The following is a 21,569-nucleotide window of genomic DNA, read 5'->3' on the forward strand; positions in this document are numbered from 1 at the left end:
GTTAAAGTGATGCTTTTACCTAAATTTTCATCTATCTTGGTGAAATGATTAATTTTGTTGTGTCTCACCAGTGATTTGATCTTAACAAACTGGAAATGTTGCTCAGGACCCTCTATTACTATATTTTACTTCTGAGGTGGTTCATGGATGGGCCAGCATTTGTAGACAGGAATCGCTGATCCTGAGATCTTGGTTTCAAATTCCTTTTTTTTTCTCTCAGCATCTCTCATTTCCAGTTACCCCACAAGGCTAAAATGTGTAATTTGTCATACCATTTAGAAAAAAAATGGCGTCTTGAAAGAATATATAAATTTTTATATATAAAAAAGAATTTCTTTCAAAGAGTCTCACTTAGCTTGCCTCTTTGGCTTTCGTTGATGACAATCAATTTTGCAAGCGTTGTGTCTACATTTTGTTATCAAAAACTGTACATTTTTAGGTTTGATACACATTTTTATCTTAATGAACCTCTTATCTGCACCAATGCTGTTTCACTACTTTCGTTAAATCAGGGTGAAAGTCAAGTTATGAGTGTATCCTCAACACTGTCTCTTTCCTGACATCTTTTTAGCTTTTATAGAATAAGTTTATATTATAGAACAGTAAAATAGTCTACTATAGAAAGGACTGGTCTTATCCACACAGCACTTTTAAGGCTGCTTTCTGCTTCTGTTCACAATTTCATACAATTTGTTTCTCTCTGACAGGTAACGGCTTTGTCTTATCACAAAGCCATGTAAAGATGTCAGCAGATTCTTCTATCCAGTCAGCAGAATCTGCTGAAAATATTAAATATGGAGAATTGGTGGTTTTAGGGTAAGTACATTTTATACAGCAAATTAATTTGTGTTTTGTCTTTCATTGAGCTGTCTTAGTCAAACTGTGTGCACTAGAGTACCACAGAAACCAGTCCATATCATACCCTTGCCCAATATTTCTATGCGGAAATCCGTATTTTAAAAAAGCTGCTTCTTTAAACCAAAAAAAGTGCCTCATCAAAAAAGTTATTTATTATCTGATTTTCGAAATTGATTTAAAAGAAAAAACTAATCTGATGTACGTATCACATTAATCAATCTTTAGAGCAAAATAATCATTTTGAAAAAATCATCTGGCTTTGCTACTCTGCGTCTTTCCAACTGCTTAAGGAGAAAATTTTTGCAGTTTCGGTTTGCTGATCTTCAGTTGCCTTTTTCAGTCTTTTATGCGTTTTCGACCCAGCTGTTTGTTTTATGATGTGAAAATAATGCAAACAACTGCTCATATCAGTGACATTGTTAGAAAGATTCTTTTAATGGGCAAACAATACATCAATTCATGCATGAAATACAGTTCTGTGTTTACATGCTCTCTGAGAAAGCATTTTCAAATCATGATTTAGATGCTATGGATGTGCTTACCTCTAGTGAAATTGTTCATCCACATTTTATTTACTTTTTATATTCAGAAAGATTTCTTTTGCCTTGCTTATTTTTAATATTTTTAAAAACTAGAGTAGCCGAGCACACTTTCTTCATTGTAAGAGTGTCATTGTACCATTTGATACTAAGGCGTCTATTTTTAGACTTTTAAAACACAGTTTATTTATCTTTTAAAGCATTTTTATTCTTTTTGTTAACCTTTGATGGTCCTCCTCCTTTTCATCTTTCTGATGATTACTCTGTCTGTCATAAGCTGCATTTTGCTACGGCTATATGATTATGACATTGTGTTTCCATGCATATCTTTAGTTTAAATGAATGCATACATTTATATACTTTTCAATTGCGATATTTTCTCAGCTACAATGGACATCTTGTGGCTGGGGACAAGGGGAGGAGAAGAAGCAAGTACATTCTTTGGAAAAGAGCGAAGGCAAATGGTGTCAAGCCATCACAGAAACACCTGGTCACTAACCCTCAGTCCTCAAAGGTAAACAAAGGCTTTGCCTCTGTTTATTCACTGGTTTCGCCCGCCTTCTTTATTTGACTTTTGTGTTAATGTGTGTCAACAGAATGTGTGTGCTGATCTCCTGTCTGTTTAGTGGTTTTCTGACCATGTCATGCTTTTCCTGAGCCAATGATTTTGGGTAATTTCATAGTTGGCTGAGAATAGTGTTAGCTTAAATGAGCAAAATAACTAGTATCAAGATATCAAGATATTCATTTCGAATATAATGGAACATTTTCATGCGAGGTAAATGTGGGTATCAGTTATATGTTTTTCATTTTAAAAATTCCTGGTTTATGTTCGGGGGCAAGGACGGTTGTAGCATGTCCCCTGATGGCCATTTTTTATTTTCGGTGAATTTTTAAAAAAAATGTTTGTGTTGCATTTTCCCAGCTTGAAATCACTACTGTTTCAGTGGTCAGTGTGCTTCTATTGAACTTCCAACTCATCCAGAGGAAACTTAAAAGATTTGACCATTGTGTCTCTTGTATTTTGTCAAAGTTCTTTTTTAAAATTTTACTGTAGATATCCAGGTAGTTGGTTGGCGGGTGCTCTGGCATGGTTTGCTCCTTCTTTTCTATCAAACATGTATTGTCCTTTATCTCTCCTTCTTTTTTATGTTTGTTACCCTCTTGTAAAAACACTTATTTTCTTCACTTATATGACCTTATTGTATTGCAAGTGCCACAAAACTCGAACTTAGACTAAAACAGTTGATATCTGGTACTATCCATAAGCTTTTATGTTGTAAATGCTAGATTATCTATGTATATAGGTTAAAAATATTTGGTTAATATGAAAAAGGAATATGTTTTGTATGACCGGATCTTTATTGTTCTTCTATTCAAGCCTTTGTATCTAAATGTTTAATTTTGTAGATGATTGTTTAGTGTTAAGTCTTTTATTAGTGGATTCTTTTTTTCATCTCCCTGCAATATATAAAATGTAAATGAAAGTAATACATAATATATATTCAATGTATACCTGCATATGTTTTTTATAATTCCCATACGACCAAGAAAAATTTCCCTCTGGGACAATAAAGTATTATCTTATCTTATCTTAATAGGCTGTTCAAGACCAGTCCAAACATTCAGTGTCGTATACACTGTCCCGCAACAAAGCCATCATTGTGGAATACCTGAGGGATGAAGACACAGATATGTTTCAGGTACTGTTTCGTTTGTTGTGACCTTGTGCTGGTTTAGCATTATTGGCTCTGTGTAAAGGAACAGAAAGCAGAATTGTTTTGAAAAGAAATTTGTATTAAAAAAATGTACTTCTTAATTATTCTGTTTTACTTTACTTTACATTTTTACTTTTCCGGTTCAGCAGCCATTTGAGTTCTAGCCCTTCAGCCTGTTGATGTGGCAAAGAATTTACAGGTTTTTATCAGCTGCGTTTGACGAGTGATTAGATTCTTGTACCAATCAAAAACCTAGAAGAGCGGTTGACCCTCTCTACAGAGCTCAAGTGACAAGACCACACCAGAAGAAATCCTCAGAACTAGTGCCCTGGAGACAGTGGACTCGTATGCTGAAACTCTTATTCATGCATACACAGATGGGTCAGCAACAAACGCTACAGGGAATGCTGGATATGGATCCATCATCAAATATCGAAAGAACCATGGAGAGAAGAAGCAGACCCGACTATTTGGCCCATGTGGAACATACAGCTCCAACTATGATGCAGAGAGAGTTGCCATAGTAAAGACCCTGGAGCAGATCACCCAAGACTTTCTTGAAGGCGCAATAACACCAGGGGATGTTGTTGTCTTCTCTGACTGTCAGTACTCCAAGCCGTCGAGGGAGGAGGCGACTACAGAGAGGACGGGAAGATTCTCAGCCTTGTAAAACAGATGGGCACTTCCTATAGCATCCGGGTCACACTGCAGTGGGTGCCTGGCCATTCTGGAGTACCAGGGAGTGAGACTGCAGACCAGCTATCAAAAACTGGAGCAAGCCTGCCCCAGACAGACACAACCGCCTCTTTATAGACCTGCAGAGGGATCATCCAAACCAAAAGCAGAGACGAGTGGCTTATCAGATGGGCCAACGCAGAAACAGGAAGATCTCTCTTTGGGTACATGGACAAACCCAACCCCAAAGACCCTTCGAATCTTTTATGTAGAGTCGATCAGACTTTGATCTTCAGAGCCCACACAGGACACTTACACACCAACAAGCACATAAACAGAATTAATCCCATGTGGGAACCCCATTGCAGACAGTGACTACCAGGAGGAGACCGTTGAACATCTTCTCCTTCACTGCCCAAACCTGGCAGTTCTTCGGTGCAAGCTCCTACACACACCTACAGGCTTACAAAGCCTGTTCTACTCTGGCGTTGACCAGATGACAAGGACATGTGGTTACTTGAGGGAAGCATTGCGCTGCCAAGAGCGAAATGCTCGCAGCTAAAGTGATTTGAAAACGACAACAACAACAACATCAGCTGCGTTTTGTCGTTGTATAAAGTATTTCGGATGTCTGGGGAGGCAGGTAGTTAGGTACTACACAGGTCGCTAAGTGGAGGGCAGGTAAAGAGGTGGTGTGATACTGTTTCATCCTGGCAGTCAGACAACGGGCTGTCGGGTGGAATTCAGTGGGATGTGTTGTGTTCACAGGCGAAAGATACTGACTTGTTCTCTTCTACTCACGGAATTTAGTCCGTCTTTTGAATTCAGAGCAGTCATGTGTGCAAATACAGTTTTTCCCGTTTTGCCCATTGCCCATTCATGCAGCCACTGTTCCGTTGTGTTGCATTTAATGATGTTCTTGACTGTCTGTTGTGATACTGGGTTTTGGGGTTGTGTTTGTGATGCTCCCTTCTTGGCAAGGGTGTCTGCTCTGTCATTCCCTGGGATGTTGCAGTGGCCAGGTATCCACTGTAACGTCAGGTCGATGGCATAGGTCTGCATGAAGGTGTTAATTGTTAGAGCCACAGATAGTAGACCTGCATGTTTGCCGACAATCGTCTGAAATCCGACAATCGCGACGCGACCCGCGAGGCGGCCGATGCTATCGCTAGGCCCACCTGTATCAGTCAATGTGCATAGTGCAAGGCCTGGCCGACTGCCAGCGTCCCCCTTTTCTCCCGTCGGCTTTGTCGGCACTTTCGTTTTCGTGCCGACCGCCGACGCGCGCACCGCCGACTGCCGACGTCGGCGTTTCCGACATAATTGTCGGAACCCGAGTAGAAATGCGAATACGAAAAAAGACGACGACCTAAATTATCTACTTTCAGTTTCGTCCTCGAGCGGCCATTTTGAATTTCGTTTTGTTGACAAATTCAATTGTTCAGATCGTGTGGATTCATTCCAGTCCGACTCACTTAGATAATAGAATCTAGATCTAGATCTAGATTTATATAGATCATTAAAGACCTCAATGGAGGATTCATATTCCAATTTTATTTTGTCAAACCCTATCAAAGGTTGTGCTGTAATATTAATGTTGGTAAAAGGCATTTCATCAGGTGCGTGAATTATTTATTTATTTAGAATCTAGACTCAGCTGAGCCCCTCTGTTTGGAATCGGATGCGGATTTCTAGTTCAAGGCCTATTCCTAGATCCTATTCACTTGTTTTTCTAGATCTAGATCTAGATTTATTTAGTTTACTAGATCTATATGGAGGACTCATATTCCAATTCTATTGTGTTATTGTATCAAACCCTATTATTATAGACTTATAGATCTAGCAATATGTAGATGTAGGCCATTGTATTATGCTCCTTGTAAGCCTTGTTTGTTTTGGAGTGTGGTTTTTTAATTTTAAAAATGTTTTTTATTTTGGACTTGTGCTGGCCTTTTCACATGAGGCTCGTTGCAGGTTCTTTTTTGGGGTAGGCCTAGGGGTGGGGGTAGGGTTAGGTCTATTCTTTGTTGTGTTTGTTGGGGTGGTCGCTCGTTACTCGGAAGTCCTTCCTTATGACACCCACAAAAGCTCTTTGGGGGGGGAGGGGGGGTTTGCGCAAAATTTTCAGACAATCTGGTTGAGGCTCACATGCAGGTCTAAGATAGGCAGGCTGGGCTTTCGAAATTCATGTTTTCGAAAGCTAGGAGTACTGATTTTCCGTCTGAGAAGATATGTGTCCTTGATTTTGTCTGGATATATAATGAAAATGTTGGTCAGGTGGAGGATTGCTGCTTCAATGGCGATGACCTCTGCCTCGTAATTTGTACATTATTCTGTTTTAGTTTTACTGATACCCTGCCTTTAATGAGTATTTTCTCACTGCTAATTTTTACTGTCATATAAGTTGCTAACTTTTGTTTTCATAATTGTGTAGCTTGTAAATGGGTCTGGCTCACCATTTGCTGCTTGTATGTACGTGGATATGCACAGGTTCAATGCCCCTTTACCAGTCACTTTCTCAAGGAATCAAAGATTAGTCATTTCTTGAGGTTTAAAAAAGAATTGTTACTTAAACTTATTTCAAGGCTTTGGTTTTCTTGGTCTAGATTTGCATTGCTGTGTATCTATTTTGAATATTGGAGCCTCTGGTATTTATTGTAATTCTTCCTTTAAGATTTTAATTGATAACATGTGCATACACTGCATGGAGCTCTTAGTCTCAATACATGTTTGCTAAACATGAGTAAAAGTAATTGTCATTATGTTTAAATGACACTATTAATTTATTCTTTATGGAATTTTATTTTTCCACAATCACACAGGTTGGCAGATCAATGGAAGGCCCCATTGATTTTGTCGTCATGGACACGGTACCAGGCCATCTACGCAATCAACGCGACTCCGCACCCCAGAGCACAATATCAAGGTTTGCTTGCCGCATCATAGTCGACAGATCCCCTCCGTACACAGCAAGAATATATGCAGCAGGGTTTGACTCTGGCAGAAATATATTTTTAGGAGTAAGTTCCTTGTTGCTATATTTTCTTTTGTATCTTTTGATGAATCAAATATTTTGGTTGTCACCTGATATTCTGTCGTATATTATTATGTTACAGCTAATCTTCTTGTACTTTTTTTTCGCTGTCCCTTGTACTTGTCTCTATATACTTGAAAAGAAGCATTTCTACTTGTTTGTTTTTTTCCCCTGTTCAGTTCATGCTGTGACATGCCTATTAAAGTCTCACCAGGTAGAGTGAAACACTGTTAGTTTCTTCAAGCCAGTGTCAGTATAATTGATATACGAAGCCTTTCATTTTCTAACTTGCATGCCTTGTCGTATAATTTATAAAAAATTTTAAAGGCTGGTTGTTGCATTAAAATAATCTTAGTAATGTTTTTGTCTCACATGTATATGGTGGTTTTAGCTGATGTTTAGTTTTCTGTTCTCTGTATTTTATATTTGTTGTAATTGTGTAAGCAATTATATGTGACCAAGCATCATTTATTGTTCTTTTTTTATCAGGAAAAAGCAGTAAAATGGTGTTCAGACGACAATGTAGATGGACTCACAACGAATGGAGTGTTTCTTATGCAACCACAAGGTGGATTTTCTCCGGCCGGTAAACCTGGTCCCTGGAGGGAGGTGTCAGTGGGAGGTGGTCTGTTCTCTCTCAGAGATTCTCGACCTTCACCGCTGAAAAGTCACCAGGTGCAGTGATTGTTTTTGCTTCTGCGTGTGGTTGCCTTCTATCATGTAACTTATTTTTTCTGAATAAGTGGCTTTTTTAATCCCTCGGGCCTAAAAAATCTGTGAATTTGAGCATCCTTAGGTTGAATGCTATATATTTTCACCGCTACATTACATTAAAGTGTGTTTGAGTGCACGGAAGGCTAGTGGTTGTGTACATTCAGGCATGTAAATAGAGAGAATATTTTATGGCAAAAGTGGTAGAAACAATGGAAATGGGCATTTTCCTTATAACAGGAATGTCTAGATGATCTAAGTAATTTCATTTGCTCTAATGACAAGATATTATCAAGGATGAGAGCAAATTATCTCTTCTCCATCTTTGGGATAAATAGGCTTTCCTCATAGTGTTTCAAATTGAATTGTGAGTTTCCGTTTACTTTATATATCTCCTCTTAGGAGAGCGGTGTGGTCCTATGTGAATTTTCTCTGCGGATGATAATTATGAGTAACCTGTAATTGAAGAACGGTTTTGAGGAAGAACACAGTGTATATGAAATACTAAATATGTAGGCACTGATGTTATTGCTTATTTCTTTAGTTTTTACAGTCCAGGGTGTCTTTTTTTAGAAAAATCATATATGGATGTGTGAAAGCATCTGTTATGTGTTCACTTACAGATGACAGAAGAAGACAACATTCTGAGAGACGGTACCTTGATAGATCTGTGTGGAGCTACAATAGTGTGGAGATCAGCTCTGGGCCTTATTGCTTCTCCTGTAAGTTTGTGACTGTGTATGTCGTTGAACAAATTGTGCAGTTGTTCACAGCTGCCCTACACATGAGGATTTTAATGAAAACATCCAGTCATATTTTGAAATCTTCTGAGTGCTTAATGATAATTAATAATCAATAGCTTTTGTATAGCACACCCTCGCTCGACAGCAAGTTCTATTCACCTTGTGTTTTTCTTACAGCTCTAATACTATAACTACTGGCCCGAAAACTTTCGTTTCGGTATCAAACAAAAGAAGAAACTTTTTGCTATACTATGCAAATCAAAACCCCGGCCCCAGAGTCTCGTCAAGGCGAGACTTTCGTTTCTAAAGACGCTGGGTCGGTGCGGGCGGTTCCGGGCGAGTCAGGGTGGAGCGCGTAAGGGAATTCCCGGGCGAGTTAGGGTGTAATGTGTTAAAGCTGGCACGGACTGTAAGAGTTTTACGGCACTTGCAACACAATAAGGTCATATAAGTGCCGAAGATAAAGACGATAGATGTTTGGCAGGAAACCACATTAGAGCACCCGCCAACCACCCACTAAGCAATATTTCTTTTCTATTTCGTCTTGACATGGCCGTGCTCTTAAATGAAATTCAGTGAAGACAAAGACATTGAGGGTTTTGATTTGCATAGTATAGCAAAAAGTTTCTTCTTTCGTTTGATACCGAAACGAAAGTTTTCGGGCCAGTAGTTTTAGTATTAGAGCTGATCGAAGTGCGATCGCGTTACCGACACTTCGAAAGTGTCTCGACTTGTTGAAAAGCGACACAATTGAGTTCGAAAACGGAAATAACGATGGATTTGAGCAAAAACGAGCATGTGACAAATCAGATGGCTCAGATTTTGATGAAAACGTTGTAGGAAGAGTTTGGGGCGATTCCGATTGATCAGACGGAGAAAATCTAGAATTTAGACCTAGGGCCCGACCGCGAGGCTGAGAGTCAGAGTGACTGGTCGGACACCCCGATTGAACTAAAATTAGAACATTTCCAACAGTTAACGCATACATAAAGTTATATTTTTCTGAAACTACATTCAGTTTTCTTTTTAACTTTTATTTTTTCAGGATTTTTGGAATTTGTTTAGTATTTTTAAAATGTGTTTTTTAAAGGCTAGTATTCACGGGAGGTGGGTTCTTTCCCCTTGCTTAGGATCTAACAATGGACTTCCCGTCCAGACCCTTAGGGTGTAATGTGTTAAGCACGCCGGCATAAAGCACGTTTCGGACTCAAGCACGCTAAACAGCTCTTACAGAATTTTTGCTATATAAATTACACGCCTTTAAGCACGGTAACTTCGGCTTGAGGCACGCTTCATTTACAAGACAGTCAGTACTTTTATGATGACCCATCGAAGTTTGAACACAGTCTACACTGCAGCAGTGGAGTGTGTTGAGAGAAACACAAAGAACGCAAATTATGGAGACACACACTTAAACGGGCAGAGAGGAAGGCAGAGAGATGCACACAGCCGCGCGCATGGACATAGGATATAGCCTAGTGCAAAGCTACACACAGACAACAAAAAATTCAAAGAGAGTCGGGGAGACGAGAAAGGGAGGCTGGCTGCGATTTCACCTTTGTCCCTCGCTATCCATTAATCCTGATTGTGTATCACGCGCGAGGTGGGATCAAAGACCTCGTGGGGGATAAAGGTAGTGGTATGAATGCGGCACAGCAGGCAGTGGTACGCAGAGGCAGTGAGTAGGCCTAATGTGCTGTATCATGACTGGCCGTCTAAATTAAGTTTTCATTTCCCATTCGACCACAAAACAACAGACAAGCAAACAAAAACTACCATGGCGGGTAAAAAAACAGTGCACACTTTTGCGGGACCGCTATATACCTACTTACAAACAAAGGGATATAGAACGGGAAATGTTCTACATGAAAATCTCTGGATTATGTCTACTTCGCACTTAAGCACGCTTCGGCTTTAAGCACGCTTAAGCTTTCTCCCGATGACCGTGCTTAAAGCCGGCAAGGACTGTACTAAAACTAAAAGAGAATATCGCTTATCCTTTGAAAGTCTTTGTGTCTTTTATAGTCTCAAATCGAGAAAGAGTAACTAAGCCAGTTCTTTGATTGGAGTCCCCATATTCCGTCGTTGCACACTCTAAATAATTATTTTTAGACTATTCGTCTCATAGGGAATGAAAGGCTTGTAGAAATTCATGCGTTTCTTGTCTTGTAAACATCTGTTTAACCTGAAAATGAATGTATGGAATTACAAATGCCTGGAACAAGTGGCATATGTTAAGTAGAGCGGTTTCTATTTGTCATATCTTGTTGTGTAAAGTTCCCTTGGATTTCGTTGTAGTTGACCCATCTCAGAAAGGTAATGTCAGTTCGAACTAGGACCTAACTGGCCTAATTTTTTTGCTAATTCTGTTGAATCTCAACACAGGCAAATTTCCTTGAGATAATGAGTGTTTGGGGGGATTTCTGGTATAATTGTACTACTTCTACTTTTTCTTGGTGTTACCGCTGTGCTTGCCCTTGTCTGGCCGTAACTATTGGCCATTGCCTCTGATTTACAATGAAGTACAGTTCAGCATTTCAGAGATGAGACCAAAGTTTCAAACATAATTTTTCTTTAAAACCCAGAGTGAAAACGAATTCCAGCAACTGGTTGGCCGGCTCAATGCAGGCAGACCTCAATGTCCAGTGGGACTGAACACTCTGGTTCTACCCACCCGAGGCTCGCTCAACCTGCGAGACCGTCAGCCCTACGTATACCTGCCTTGTGGTCACGTCCATGGCAACCATGAGTGGGGCCAGGCTGCGCCAGATGCAAACATCCGCAAGTGCCCACTTTGTCTGACGGTAAGTCTGCCTGTGTTCTTAGCTTTTTTAAAAAATCATTTTGTTTGTTTGCTTTTTGTAACGTAACTTAACTGAAAATTCCTCTGAAGAAAACTTTAATAAATATATTTATATATATGAATATGTCCTATGAATAACATTTCAGACTTTCAGGCTGTGAACATTAATGCATTTTAAAACTTAATTAAAATCTGTGGTGGTATTTTTTGGTCGAATTTTCATGTTGAGAAAATAAACCGATAAAATACTTCCTCTGAAAAATTCATCTGCTTAAGTCCAGAAAAAACACCTGCTTTATGAAGCAACATAAAGTGTCCAAATTAGTTGCAAAGGTGTAGATTTCGGCCAATGCGGTACAAATTCTCCATTTATATTGTTTTTCAGGGAGAGAGGTAAGGAGGCGTTCCAGATATGCTAACTGCTTTTAGAAAGGCACTTATACATATATAAGCTGCATTATGCATATTATACTTGCTGGTACAAAACTTTGTCGCTAGTTAGATTTGTTATAGCTTTGAGTGTTCTGACTTATTTCAGGATGGAGCCTTTATCAAGCTTCAGATGGGATGTGAGTTGAGCCTGTATGTGGATTCTGAGCAACCAACGTACTGCCTTGCTCCATGCGGTCACATGGTATCAGAGTGTACAGCAAAGTGAGTACAGAATTAATTTCTCTTATATTTTCCTGTTGTAGGCCTACTGTAACAGCCATCACCAAAGCTCACTTGTTTTGAAAAACTAAAGTGGCAATATGATCTTCATCCATCCAGTCCTATTCGTTTTATCATGTTAAATGAGTTATTAGTACATACTTACCGTTGCAACCTCAATATCTTGAATCTCAACACCTCGTTTCCTTTTTCCTCATCTAACTTTAGTTATCTGTCTTTTTTGTTAATGCTAATATAATGCTCAGTTCAAGTTTTGCTTGGTACAAAGCAAAAACTTGAACCAAGCATTGATTGTAAAGATGCTGAGGAGTGGTTTAGGGATGTCTGAGTCTACTAATTCACTTGATAATAGGTTATTGTTGTGGAAATATGTTGAGTTCTTGTGAAAGCGTTTTTCTTTTTAAAAAATTGTTCCAGGGCATACCTGAGACAAAACATGTACCATATGTCATTATCTATCTTCTTTATTCTAAATAGTGATTTCAAGTTAATTTTTCTATCTTTTCTTTTTCCTCATGATTAGAATAGAAAGGTGTCTAAGAATGGGCTATTTTTATTTTATCAAAAATAGTTTAAGTTCTTGTATTGGGAGTGATATTTATCATTATAAATCCTTTAGTCACAAGTAAATTATAGTGTCAGTTGTTCTCCGTTAGTTTCTGCGAAGATGACAAAGTTGGTAGTGTGAAGAAGCTATTGTTGACATTATTGCAGAAAAGGCTATGAAATATTGGTGGACACACATGTTTTATTTAACTGAACTGCAATTTTGTTGAAGACTTATTAAATGGTTCCCACCCTCCGCTTTGTTTACAGGTTCTGGTCTAGAATTGCCGTGCCGCACGGTTCCCATGGATTTCAGACCATATGCCCGTTCTGTGCCACTCCGCTGTCAGAATCCACACCATATGTGAAGCTCATTTTTCAGGACAACACGGACCTCCCCTGATGTTTGTCTTGTGTACATAGTTCCTGATAGGTCTTGTTGTCCCCCCAGTGACCTCAAGCTAAAAAAAACATCACTCAAATGTTTTTGTGTGTGTGGGCCCTACCTCTCAGCAAATAAATGTCTAATGTGATGACTCGTTGCTGCTTCTCTGTGTATAGGTATGGCACTGAAAAGCATATTAATAAACTCAAAGATATTGTGCACTTGCTATTGCGATTAGTAGCTTACTAACGGCAGAGGTGGTTTCTTGAGTACATGCTTGTATGCACTTTAAATGAAGCTCACAAATTTGAAGTAGGGGTAGGGTAGTGAAAAATAAATTGAAGTCTTGCTTGAATTCTGATCATAATTGTAGCAGCTGTGAACAGCTTTTGTGAATGAAATAATAAACATTTTACCCCCCCCCCCCCCCCCCCCCCCCTTTTTTTTTTTTGAGTAAGCAATATATAATTCTTTTGAGAGTGGCAAGTGTACCCAGTTAACCCTGTGTTTGTCGAACCTCTGTGTTTTAATTATTGCATTCCCACATTGTATCTTTATGTGACATTTACAATCTCATGTTTTGATAATTACAAACATGAGAGTGGAAAAAGCCAGTTACGGTAAATCATTACAGTTTATGATTTTAGTGAATATGTGTCGTTTTATGTGTTGGTATGGTGACATTTTGCACTCAGGTGAAATTGTACGTTGAAATAGTTGAACGCATGCACACAATTGTCTTCATTGGAAAAACAGTATTTTATATTACATAAAGAAAAGCTGTCGAAAATCTTGTTAACTCACTTGATACTTCTTGCTACAAGTATAGCACAGCTGTAAGTTAACACTGTTTCTGTAACTCTTGCTGTAGTTTTGCTTGTTGATAGTGTTTTTAGCCTTACCTCTCAACAGTTGCGGAAATAATATTTCTTGGATGAATGCTTAGCCACTTCTGTTTGTAATGGAAATAAAAATTGAACGAACAAGAAGGAAGTTCCAAAGCAAAATCAATCGCTGTTTTTCTTCTTGAAAGTTAAAATAAGTTGTTGCCAGTGCTTAAATCTCTTCTTTTATTTTTTCCCCCTCTGAATATTTTTCCAAAAACCATGACATTGATACCTAAGTTTAATCCTTGCCCAACAATTTGCAATGAGCGTTATTGTTTAAAATGGACGTGAGAGTTCATAGCTCTTGATATCTCATAACTGGAAGACGCCTTTTATTTTCCACAACCGCAGTGAACATGATTCTTTTCACCTTCTCATCATGTGTTTCTTGACTAGAATTAGAAAGATCAGTGCTGGCATTGTGTCTTTCTTACCTCAAGGCTTGGACAGTAGCCCTCACTCTTTCATGTTTTTGCGTTTTGATTATTCTGTCCTGGCTCCAGACACAGCTGTATTTATTTGTGATTTGTCCTAAAGAAACTTTGAGATTCTTTTGAAAATCAAAGGTGAGTCTTTATCGGCCCTGGTCTGTTCATTAGACTTATTGAATGCTCTAGTCTCAAACTATTATCAAAACTTTTTCATTTTCACGTGCAAAACTGAACATTAAATTTTGCAAAATTGTTCTCTCTAGTCTTCAACATGTGAACGCTCACATTTTAAAAAAATGGAAATTTGACAGAATTCATTACAAGTAAGAATTCTTAAAGTGTAAATTGTAATGTGTCTCGTTTATTTTTTCTTTATCCAAAGTGAAATTGCAGCCGAATCTTCACTGATCTCTTACCCATAACATTTTTTTCAATTTCGGTCACAATTTTATCTTTGGGACCCTTTATCTTTTTTGTACTCAACACCAGGGTTGTCAATGGCTAAGGCAGCAGAATGAAATTAGGGTTTTCTGAGGTGTGTACTTTCGGAATGCACTAGTATGTTTAGGGAGATTGATTTGTGTATATGGGGAGAGGGTTGAACGTTTAGAACAATGCTTATTTAAGAGACAAGAAACATTGCCATGTTCTTGCCTGAAGCAGGACATTTGCGGGATTCTCTGGGAATTCCAGGTTTATTTTTCAAATAATTAACATGATGTATATTGCTAATAAGTGCTTGGTTCTTTGCTGTAGTAATACCTGTTCTTACTTTTATAAGAATTGTATAAAAAAGAATTATTTGCTTGTTTTTTTTAAAATTCATGATAAAGGCCTGTCAGGTAGGAGGAGTAAGATCTCTTGTCCAGATACATTTTCCTCCCTGTACAATTCCACAGAAGTCCTCTGTGGCTGTGATGAATTATCGTTCTTGAACTTAAACATCTGAATGAATCAGCATATCGTCCCTGCGCGAGCAAAATGGCTCTACTCATTTTTGGTACTTTTGAGATAACGGGGGGGGGAAAAAATGTTCAATTGGACATTTTACTATTTAATGATGGTAAAGCTTGCTGTGCATGTTTATTTTGTGACCGTCAGCTCATTTTAGTTTTGACTTTGTCAAACGATAGATAGTAACACCAAACAAAATAAGAGGCAAGTTGCAATGTTGGCACAACTCTGAGTTATGCCATTTTGCTAGCACAGTGACGATATGTCAGTTTCTTTCCTCCTTCAGTTTTGAAGTGTATTTGGCTTTTATATATCAGTTACACTTCCCATCGTACAGTCATGATGATAAAATACAGAAGGAAACCCTGTTCTTGGCTTGTTAACATCCCTAGGATGTGTAATAAATATTTTGACTATGCTTTCTTTTCCCATTTTTTAAGGTTTAAACTAGTTTCCATATTGTACCAAGAGTAAAGTAGCTCTGAAACAAGAAGATGCAGAAGATATTTTTATAATTATTGTAATTCATTTTCACTCCAGTCATATTCAGCAGTTCATGAGATGTAAAGTAAAGCTGCAGAATTTGTTTTAGTAATTGTCATATATGGAGTCATGTATATCATTTAGAGTTTTCAGTTACCGACTTTCAGACCAACACTTAGAAAGTCTTTGATGATGTTTTTTTTTTATGTAGGCCTATACTTGTTATTATCCCATATGTTTTACTTTTACTTCAATGTCTTTATTTTCAATGGGGCTTGTCGTTTTATCCAAAAAAGGGAAGTACCGTAATGGCTCTCGAAATTGTCTCAATTGCTGCTCTATGATTTAAGTGAAGAAAACAACATTCAGAAAAGTTATCTATGTACATCTATGCTATTGTACTGTTCTGGGCCTGTAAAAAGAAAATGGTTCATATTTATTAAATACATATTGCGAAGTACACATTAATACTTTGCCTTTTACACACTGAGTTCTGGTCAATTTTCAAGGTTGCTTTTAGCCTTTTCTACATGATATGGTTGCCTGAAATCAGGCTGGTTTCTCTCAATTGGTAGTGTCTATGAAATGTACGCATCCTTATATTTATTTTTCTGTATAATTTGTGTGTATTTTTTATGATGGTTTTAGTTACGTTTAATTGATCTTGTTTGCGTCTCAGTTCCACTTTTCAATATTTGGAGTTGCATCTAATGTGACTAATGTGATCCTAATTCTTTGACATTTTAGATCATAATAGAAATTCCAACCACGTTCTCGTAATGTGTTGGTGTTATTGTTTCAGGAACAGTAAGTCTGTGGCTAAATTATATCTCGTTTTAGGCCAGTCGGGTTATTTAATGAGGAGAAGGAAAAGTGTTCAACTTCTCTTGCAGTTCTCTTTCTCTTAATGTTGTGTTGGAATGAGGGCACTTTATCTTTTGTTTAGTGATACTGATTTTTGTGATTTCGAGGGTATAACTCAGCTGTATGTTGTGGTTGTTGGCATGCTCTCTGCTCGGACACTTGCCAAGGGAGCCTTTAGTAATGTCACGTCAGTGGGTCAGCTTCTGTTGAGTCCGCTTATTATTTTTATATCCCCAGTAAGATCACTCCCATTGTGTGCAAATGACTGCACATATGGTAAACTCAAGTCTTGGAGGCCTGTCAGTGTCATATTGGGGAGAAGGAAGTAGAAAAGAAGTATGTCTGCTCTGCTATCCTTAGGCACAGTTTGCTTGTTGTTTATTTTTACCTTAGTAAAAGCAGATTTTTGTTTGGTTATTTTTAACAAAGCAGCTTTAAGATTATTTTTTTAGCCTTTTATACTATTTTGAGACATGTTTTTTAAATTTTTTAAAGACTGGTTTTCATTGTTTTGTTATTAGAAAATTGAGGCAATCAAAGCGAATGATGTGTATTGTTGGTACTTTTGGTAAGAAGCAATCACTATGCATGGTTCAGGGACATTGATTAATTATCTATCATGTCATCTGTATCTGTATTATTAATAACTTGTGATGGAAGGGAGAAGGTTATTTTCATTTACCTTTGCATAAAATTGTTTAATGCTCGGCTAACATGCCAAATGTTAACATTCTTTGGGTAAAGAAAGAAGGGTCTTGTAGAACAGTTGTAGGAAGTCCTGGAAAGTTGAGGCCGTTGTGTACATAATATGCGTTTGTAAGGCGGTTGTTTTTTTAAGCTCATCTGATACGTATCGTCACTCTCATAAGATGCCAATGTCATTTTTAGCCATTTTGAGAAAATGAGAAAAAATTGTCTCTTTCGAACAATTGACTACAGGAAGCGTTTAAATTTTGGAACTCTTAACTGGTTTTAAAATTGGATGTTTTTTGTCCAAGTGAACTATTTTACCAAACTGGCCTTGATCTTCATTTCAGAACCAAAAACTCCAAACCTGCCAAAAATGACCCTGGCAATTATCTTATGAGCTTGACAATATATAGATATATGCACCTGTATCATGTGTGAACTTCAAATTGAAAAAGTTGCCTACCTGTTCTAAGCATGTATTTTATCATTTTCTTTTTTACAATGTATTTTGTTTTCCCGCATTGTGACAACCGGCAGTATATTGCGTCAGTGAAGAGTGTCTGTACTTTTGCAACCTGGTGTTTCTTGATCTTTTCCCTGCCGCTGACGCTCTGCTTGAACACAACAAGTAAATCTGAGCTTTTCAGGCTATATTTGCTGTCTATCCGTAGGTATAGAAAACTTTTGTAGTGCACTTTGTGGCTAAAGGTGTCAATGCTTCTTGCTAGAGAGGTGTCCATAAAGTATAAAGTTTTGTTCCTTTCCTTTCCTGTACTTCAAAACTTTTAAAAATTGATTTAGAATTCATTTCATGTATTAACCTGCGAAGAATCTCATAATTCTCAAACTTCTGCTTGTTTTATGAGTCCAGTTTGAAAAATAAGGAGTCAGTCCTCCATAGAATTCAGGTTCAGTATTGTGTCTATCTATTTTTCTTTCATGCATGATACAGATCCCAATGCAAAAAATGGCATCTTTCAGTTTCAAGCCTGCACTGTCTACAGAATGTCTTTTCCTGCATTTCAAACTTTAATAAGACTCTCAACCAAGACTCTTTCTTTGCATTCATTATTTTTCTTTCCCTATTTGATGACGTATAAGAATTGTAAGTCTTGCTAGACATGGAGAATGAGCTCGCACGATGACACAGCCCTGAAGCCAGTTGGAAAAAGATACAGAGTACCTTGAATATTGTTTGGTGTATTATTGGAAAAGTATCCGAGATCTCTGTGTTTTGAGATGGACAAGAACAAGAACTTGTGTGCGAGTGTTTGTGGACGTAACCATTTATACTTGTAATTGTGTTGTTGACTTCTTTTAAAAAAATTAATTTGAGATATATATATTATAATACTGACATTAGCACAACTTTTTTCTATGTTGTGAGAACATTTTTGTTTTGTTTTATGGTATAAATTCTACAGAATCTATCCTTGTTTAGAAGTAGCAAGTCCTCATTTGTCCACTGTTTTAGTTTTCACCTTCATTTATTCGTAATCGTTTACCTCACGTACCGGTATATTGCACTGAACTGCATTCCATTCCTTTGGATGTGTATGAAGCATCATGGACTGTTTCAGATAATAAGTAAGATATTTCCTATTGTGATTGGAGAATCTGGCACTTGCAGTAGTCTGCTTCCCAGGGCTAATAAATTCTTCAAGCACAATAAGATTCAATCTATTGTCTGAAAGTGGGAGTTACAGATATGAGCCTGCATAATTATGACTGGAGAGCTGTTCTCTATGGGTTTTAAAAGCTAGTTATTACTTTGTAAAGTATTGCTTTGCTACTTTCTGTGTGTGTAGGGTGAGCCTTCTATGTGCTACCCAGCACTGTTTTATGCTAATGACCCTGGTTCAAGTCCCCATTCACAATGTTCTTGAACTTTGGTTCTTTGGGGAATTTTTAATGCTGTCCATCCACAGAGGTTGAATTTTGAGTTATGCTTCTTACACAGCATTACAGGGATGTTAATGATATTACATGTATCTCTTTTTTTCTATCCCTCCTTTATTACTGTCTATCACCTTATTTTCCTAATACTATTTGTCCTGTTACTTCATTCAGCTTAGCTGTATACATACAATGAAAAGTCCAGCCATACCCGCTTCTCTGAATGTCATTTATGTCGTGACCCCCCCTTCCCCCCCACGGAAACAAAAATCTGAACAATATTTATGGTGGATCTGTATTACGCGTATTTCAATGTCAGTCTCGGCAAGTCTCAAAGTGTTTGTTTTTTTATCCAGGTGTGAAACTATTTGATAATTTCACTGATCTCCCTGCCCTCCATTACTTTTAAGAGGTAAGACTAGTAAAAGTAACTATTTTAATCCACCTCCGCCATCCTGATCTTTTAATGTTGTTTTAGTTAGTTTTGTTTTCCATTTGATGTGCACTGATGTAACTATGGCAGAACAAATTATTTTTGATCCATGAATAATAAGAGAACAATTAAATGCCCATGATGTACACTATTTGTTGTGTTCAGCTTTTGAAATTACCATACACTACCATCAGTAGCCTACTTAGATGCCTGTTCTGTTACCAGCGTCTGGTTTGAGTGTTTGTTTAGATTCTTTTTTCATTTTCTTTTTTAATGTAGGTGTTTTTGCACCTCCATCAACACAATTTAGATCACTTACTATGACTAGGAGGCAGTAAGCAGGGTTTTACCCTGTCTGTCAAGGCAAACTGGGGCTGAAGGGGATACATCATCCCAGCAGAAAGACAGACACTCGATAAAAATTCTCCCCACACGGGAACCCAGACTAGACAGTCTTCTGCGTACGGAGGCAAAGTGTCTAACTGCAACATCAGTGACAGTGAATTTGATTATTTAATTTGATTCCCACCTTGGGAAATACTTTATCAGTATCAGGTAAGTGTGGTGTCCTTTTGTGGGTTCGTCCATTGCATTAAAATAAACCAGTGTTCAAGAACTAAAGTAGTACAGTGGAACTCGGATTCAACGAGGTCGCCGGGCCTGACCTAAAATCTCTTTGAATCCAAGTGTTCGTTATAGCAAACACGAAGTTTTGTGTAGATAATTACAGGCAGTGAGCAAGTAATGTATAAAGAGAAGTCACAAGTAGTGCCTAAAATGCCTGCATATTAAATAATATAAGCTGTGTAAAAAAAAGATCGATTTGTTCAAATGCACACGCCTGTGTCATCTCTATTGTTTACCAAAAAGTGTTGCTGTGTGTAGAGCCTAGCATGCGGCAACTTTTGATTCCATAGACCGGCGCACAATTCATTACACAGATTTACATCAAGACTAGCTTATCATTGTAATATGATCAGTTGCCGAGGGGGGAAAAAAGACTGACTGTGACGCGTTTGTCTTCGACGTTCAACGCCCGGGCCGCACACACAGCCACACATGTGCAGGCCACCCATCCGACCCTGACACACGCCAGAGTAGACAATTGCGTGTGCCCACAACGCATGTGTTGGTATGAAAAAAGGCCGTTGATTGGTCGCATGCAATCGGCAAAGTGAATAATGGTTCACGATGTAGGTGCAATGGATGGTTTCCGGGAATATATAAAAGTTCGTTCTGGGAGAAAACTAAGCGAAGCCACTTCTGCGACCTCGTTGAATCCGAGCTCACTGATTTAAGTGCTCGTTGAATCCAGGTTATTTTTATTGATTTTAAAGAAGAAAAAAAAGGGGAAATCTATCTCATCTCGTTGAATCCGAGTTCCACTGTACTGTAGTTTATGCTTCTTAACATGGACACACACAAAGTGTATAAACTAAATAATAGCATCCTTACTGGCCAGCATCCAAGCAGCAACTGATGATTACACACTTTAACTCTAAATAGTCTAAGGCTCTCCAGTCCATAAACTATAAACTCACCATCAGGGGGTGGGTCCTCTGGTGTGGTTTGCCCTTTCTTTTCTATCAAACATCTATCATCCGTATTTCTCCTTTTTTGTTGTTGTTCGTTACACTTTTTTGTTTCGGTAGGTAAGTGTTTTACAGCACTCACAGCCGCATAGGTCATATGAGCGCGCAGGACAGAATAAAAATTGTAACACCTCTAATCTTAAGCACTTATTTATATGACCTTATTGTGTTGCATGTGCAGCAAAGTTCTTACTAAAGCCAAATTCGCTACATTGTTTCATGGACCATTGCTTCGATACTTGATCGGAGGTAATAGACACTCTGTCCCCCCAAGGGGCACAATACCACTCTTTTTGTCACTTCCAGGACGTGCTAGAGTAGAGCAGAGGGAACAGTAACCCAACAAATGTACTGTTTTAGTTAAGAGTTTTACCGCACTTGCAACACAAGTTCATAAGTGTAGAAAATTGTTACAAAAGAGTAACAAACACAAAAAAGGAGAGATATTACATAAGGACAGAAGTCCGATTCAAAAGGGCAAACCACACAAGAGCACCCACCAACCACCCACTACAAAAGCTTTAATAAACACAAAGGAGGAGAGATAAGGACGATACATGTTTGATAGAAAAGGAGCCAACCACACCAGAGAACCCACTAACAAATGTGCGCACAGGAAACAGCAGCGAGATAACCCACACAACAGTGGGTTATC

At 38.2% G+C, this 21,569-nt stretch overlaps 1 protein-coding gene across 1 annotated transcript in view; it reads left to right on the forward strand.

The window, feature by feature from the left end:
• Positions 1–19,473, forward strand: part of LOC101863733 (protein pellino) — a 23,444-nt gene extending 3,971 nt beyond the window's left edge. The window contains exons 2-10 of the mRNA XM_005094349.3: positions 708–816; positions 1,782–1,911; positions 2,999–3,100; positions 6,613–6,810; positions 7,314–7,499; positions 8,159–8,257; positions 10,864–11,082; positions 11,620–11,735; positions 12,570–19,473. Of these exons, the coding sequence (XP_005094406.1) occupies positions 743–816; positions 1,782–1,911; positions 2,999–3,100; positions 6,613–6,810; positions 7,314–7,499; positions 8,159–8,257; positions 10,864–11,082; positions 11,620–11,735; positions 12,570–12,702 (1,257 nt within the window). The 5' untranslated portion in view covers positions 708–742 and the 3' untranslated portion in view covers positions 12,703–19,473. The remainder of the gene's footprint in view (positions 1–707; positions 817–1,781; positions 1,912–2,998; positions 3,101–6,612; positions 6,811–7,313; positions 7,500–8,158; positions 8,258–10,863; positions 11,083–11,619; positions 11,736–12,569) is intronic.
• Positions 19,474–21,569: the final 2,096 nt, after the last annotated feature.

Source organism: Aplysia californica, unplaced genomic scaffold (genome assembly GCF_000002075.1).
Source record: "Aplysia californica isolate F4 #8 unplaced genomic scaffold, AplCal3.0 scaffold00080, whole genome shotgun sequence".
NCBI lineage: Eukaryota > Metazoa > Mollusca > Gastropoda > Aplysiida > Aplysiidae > Aplysia > Aplysia californica.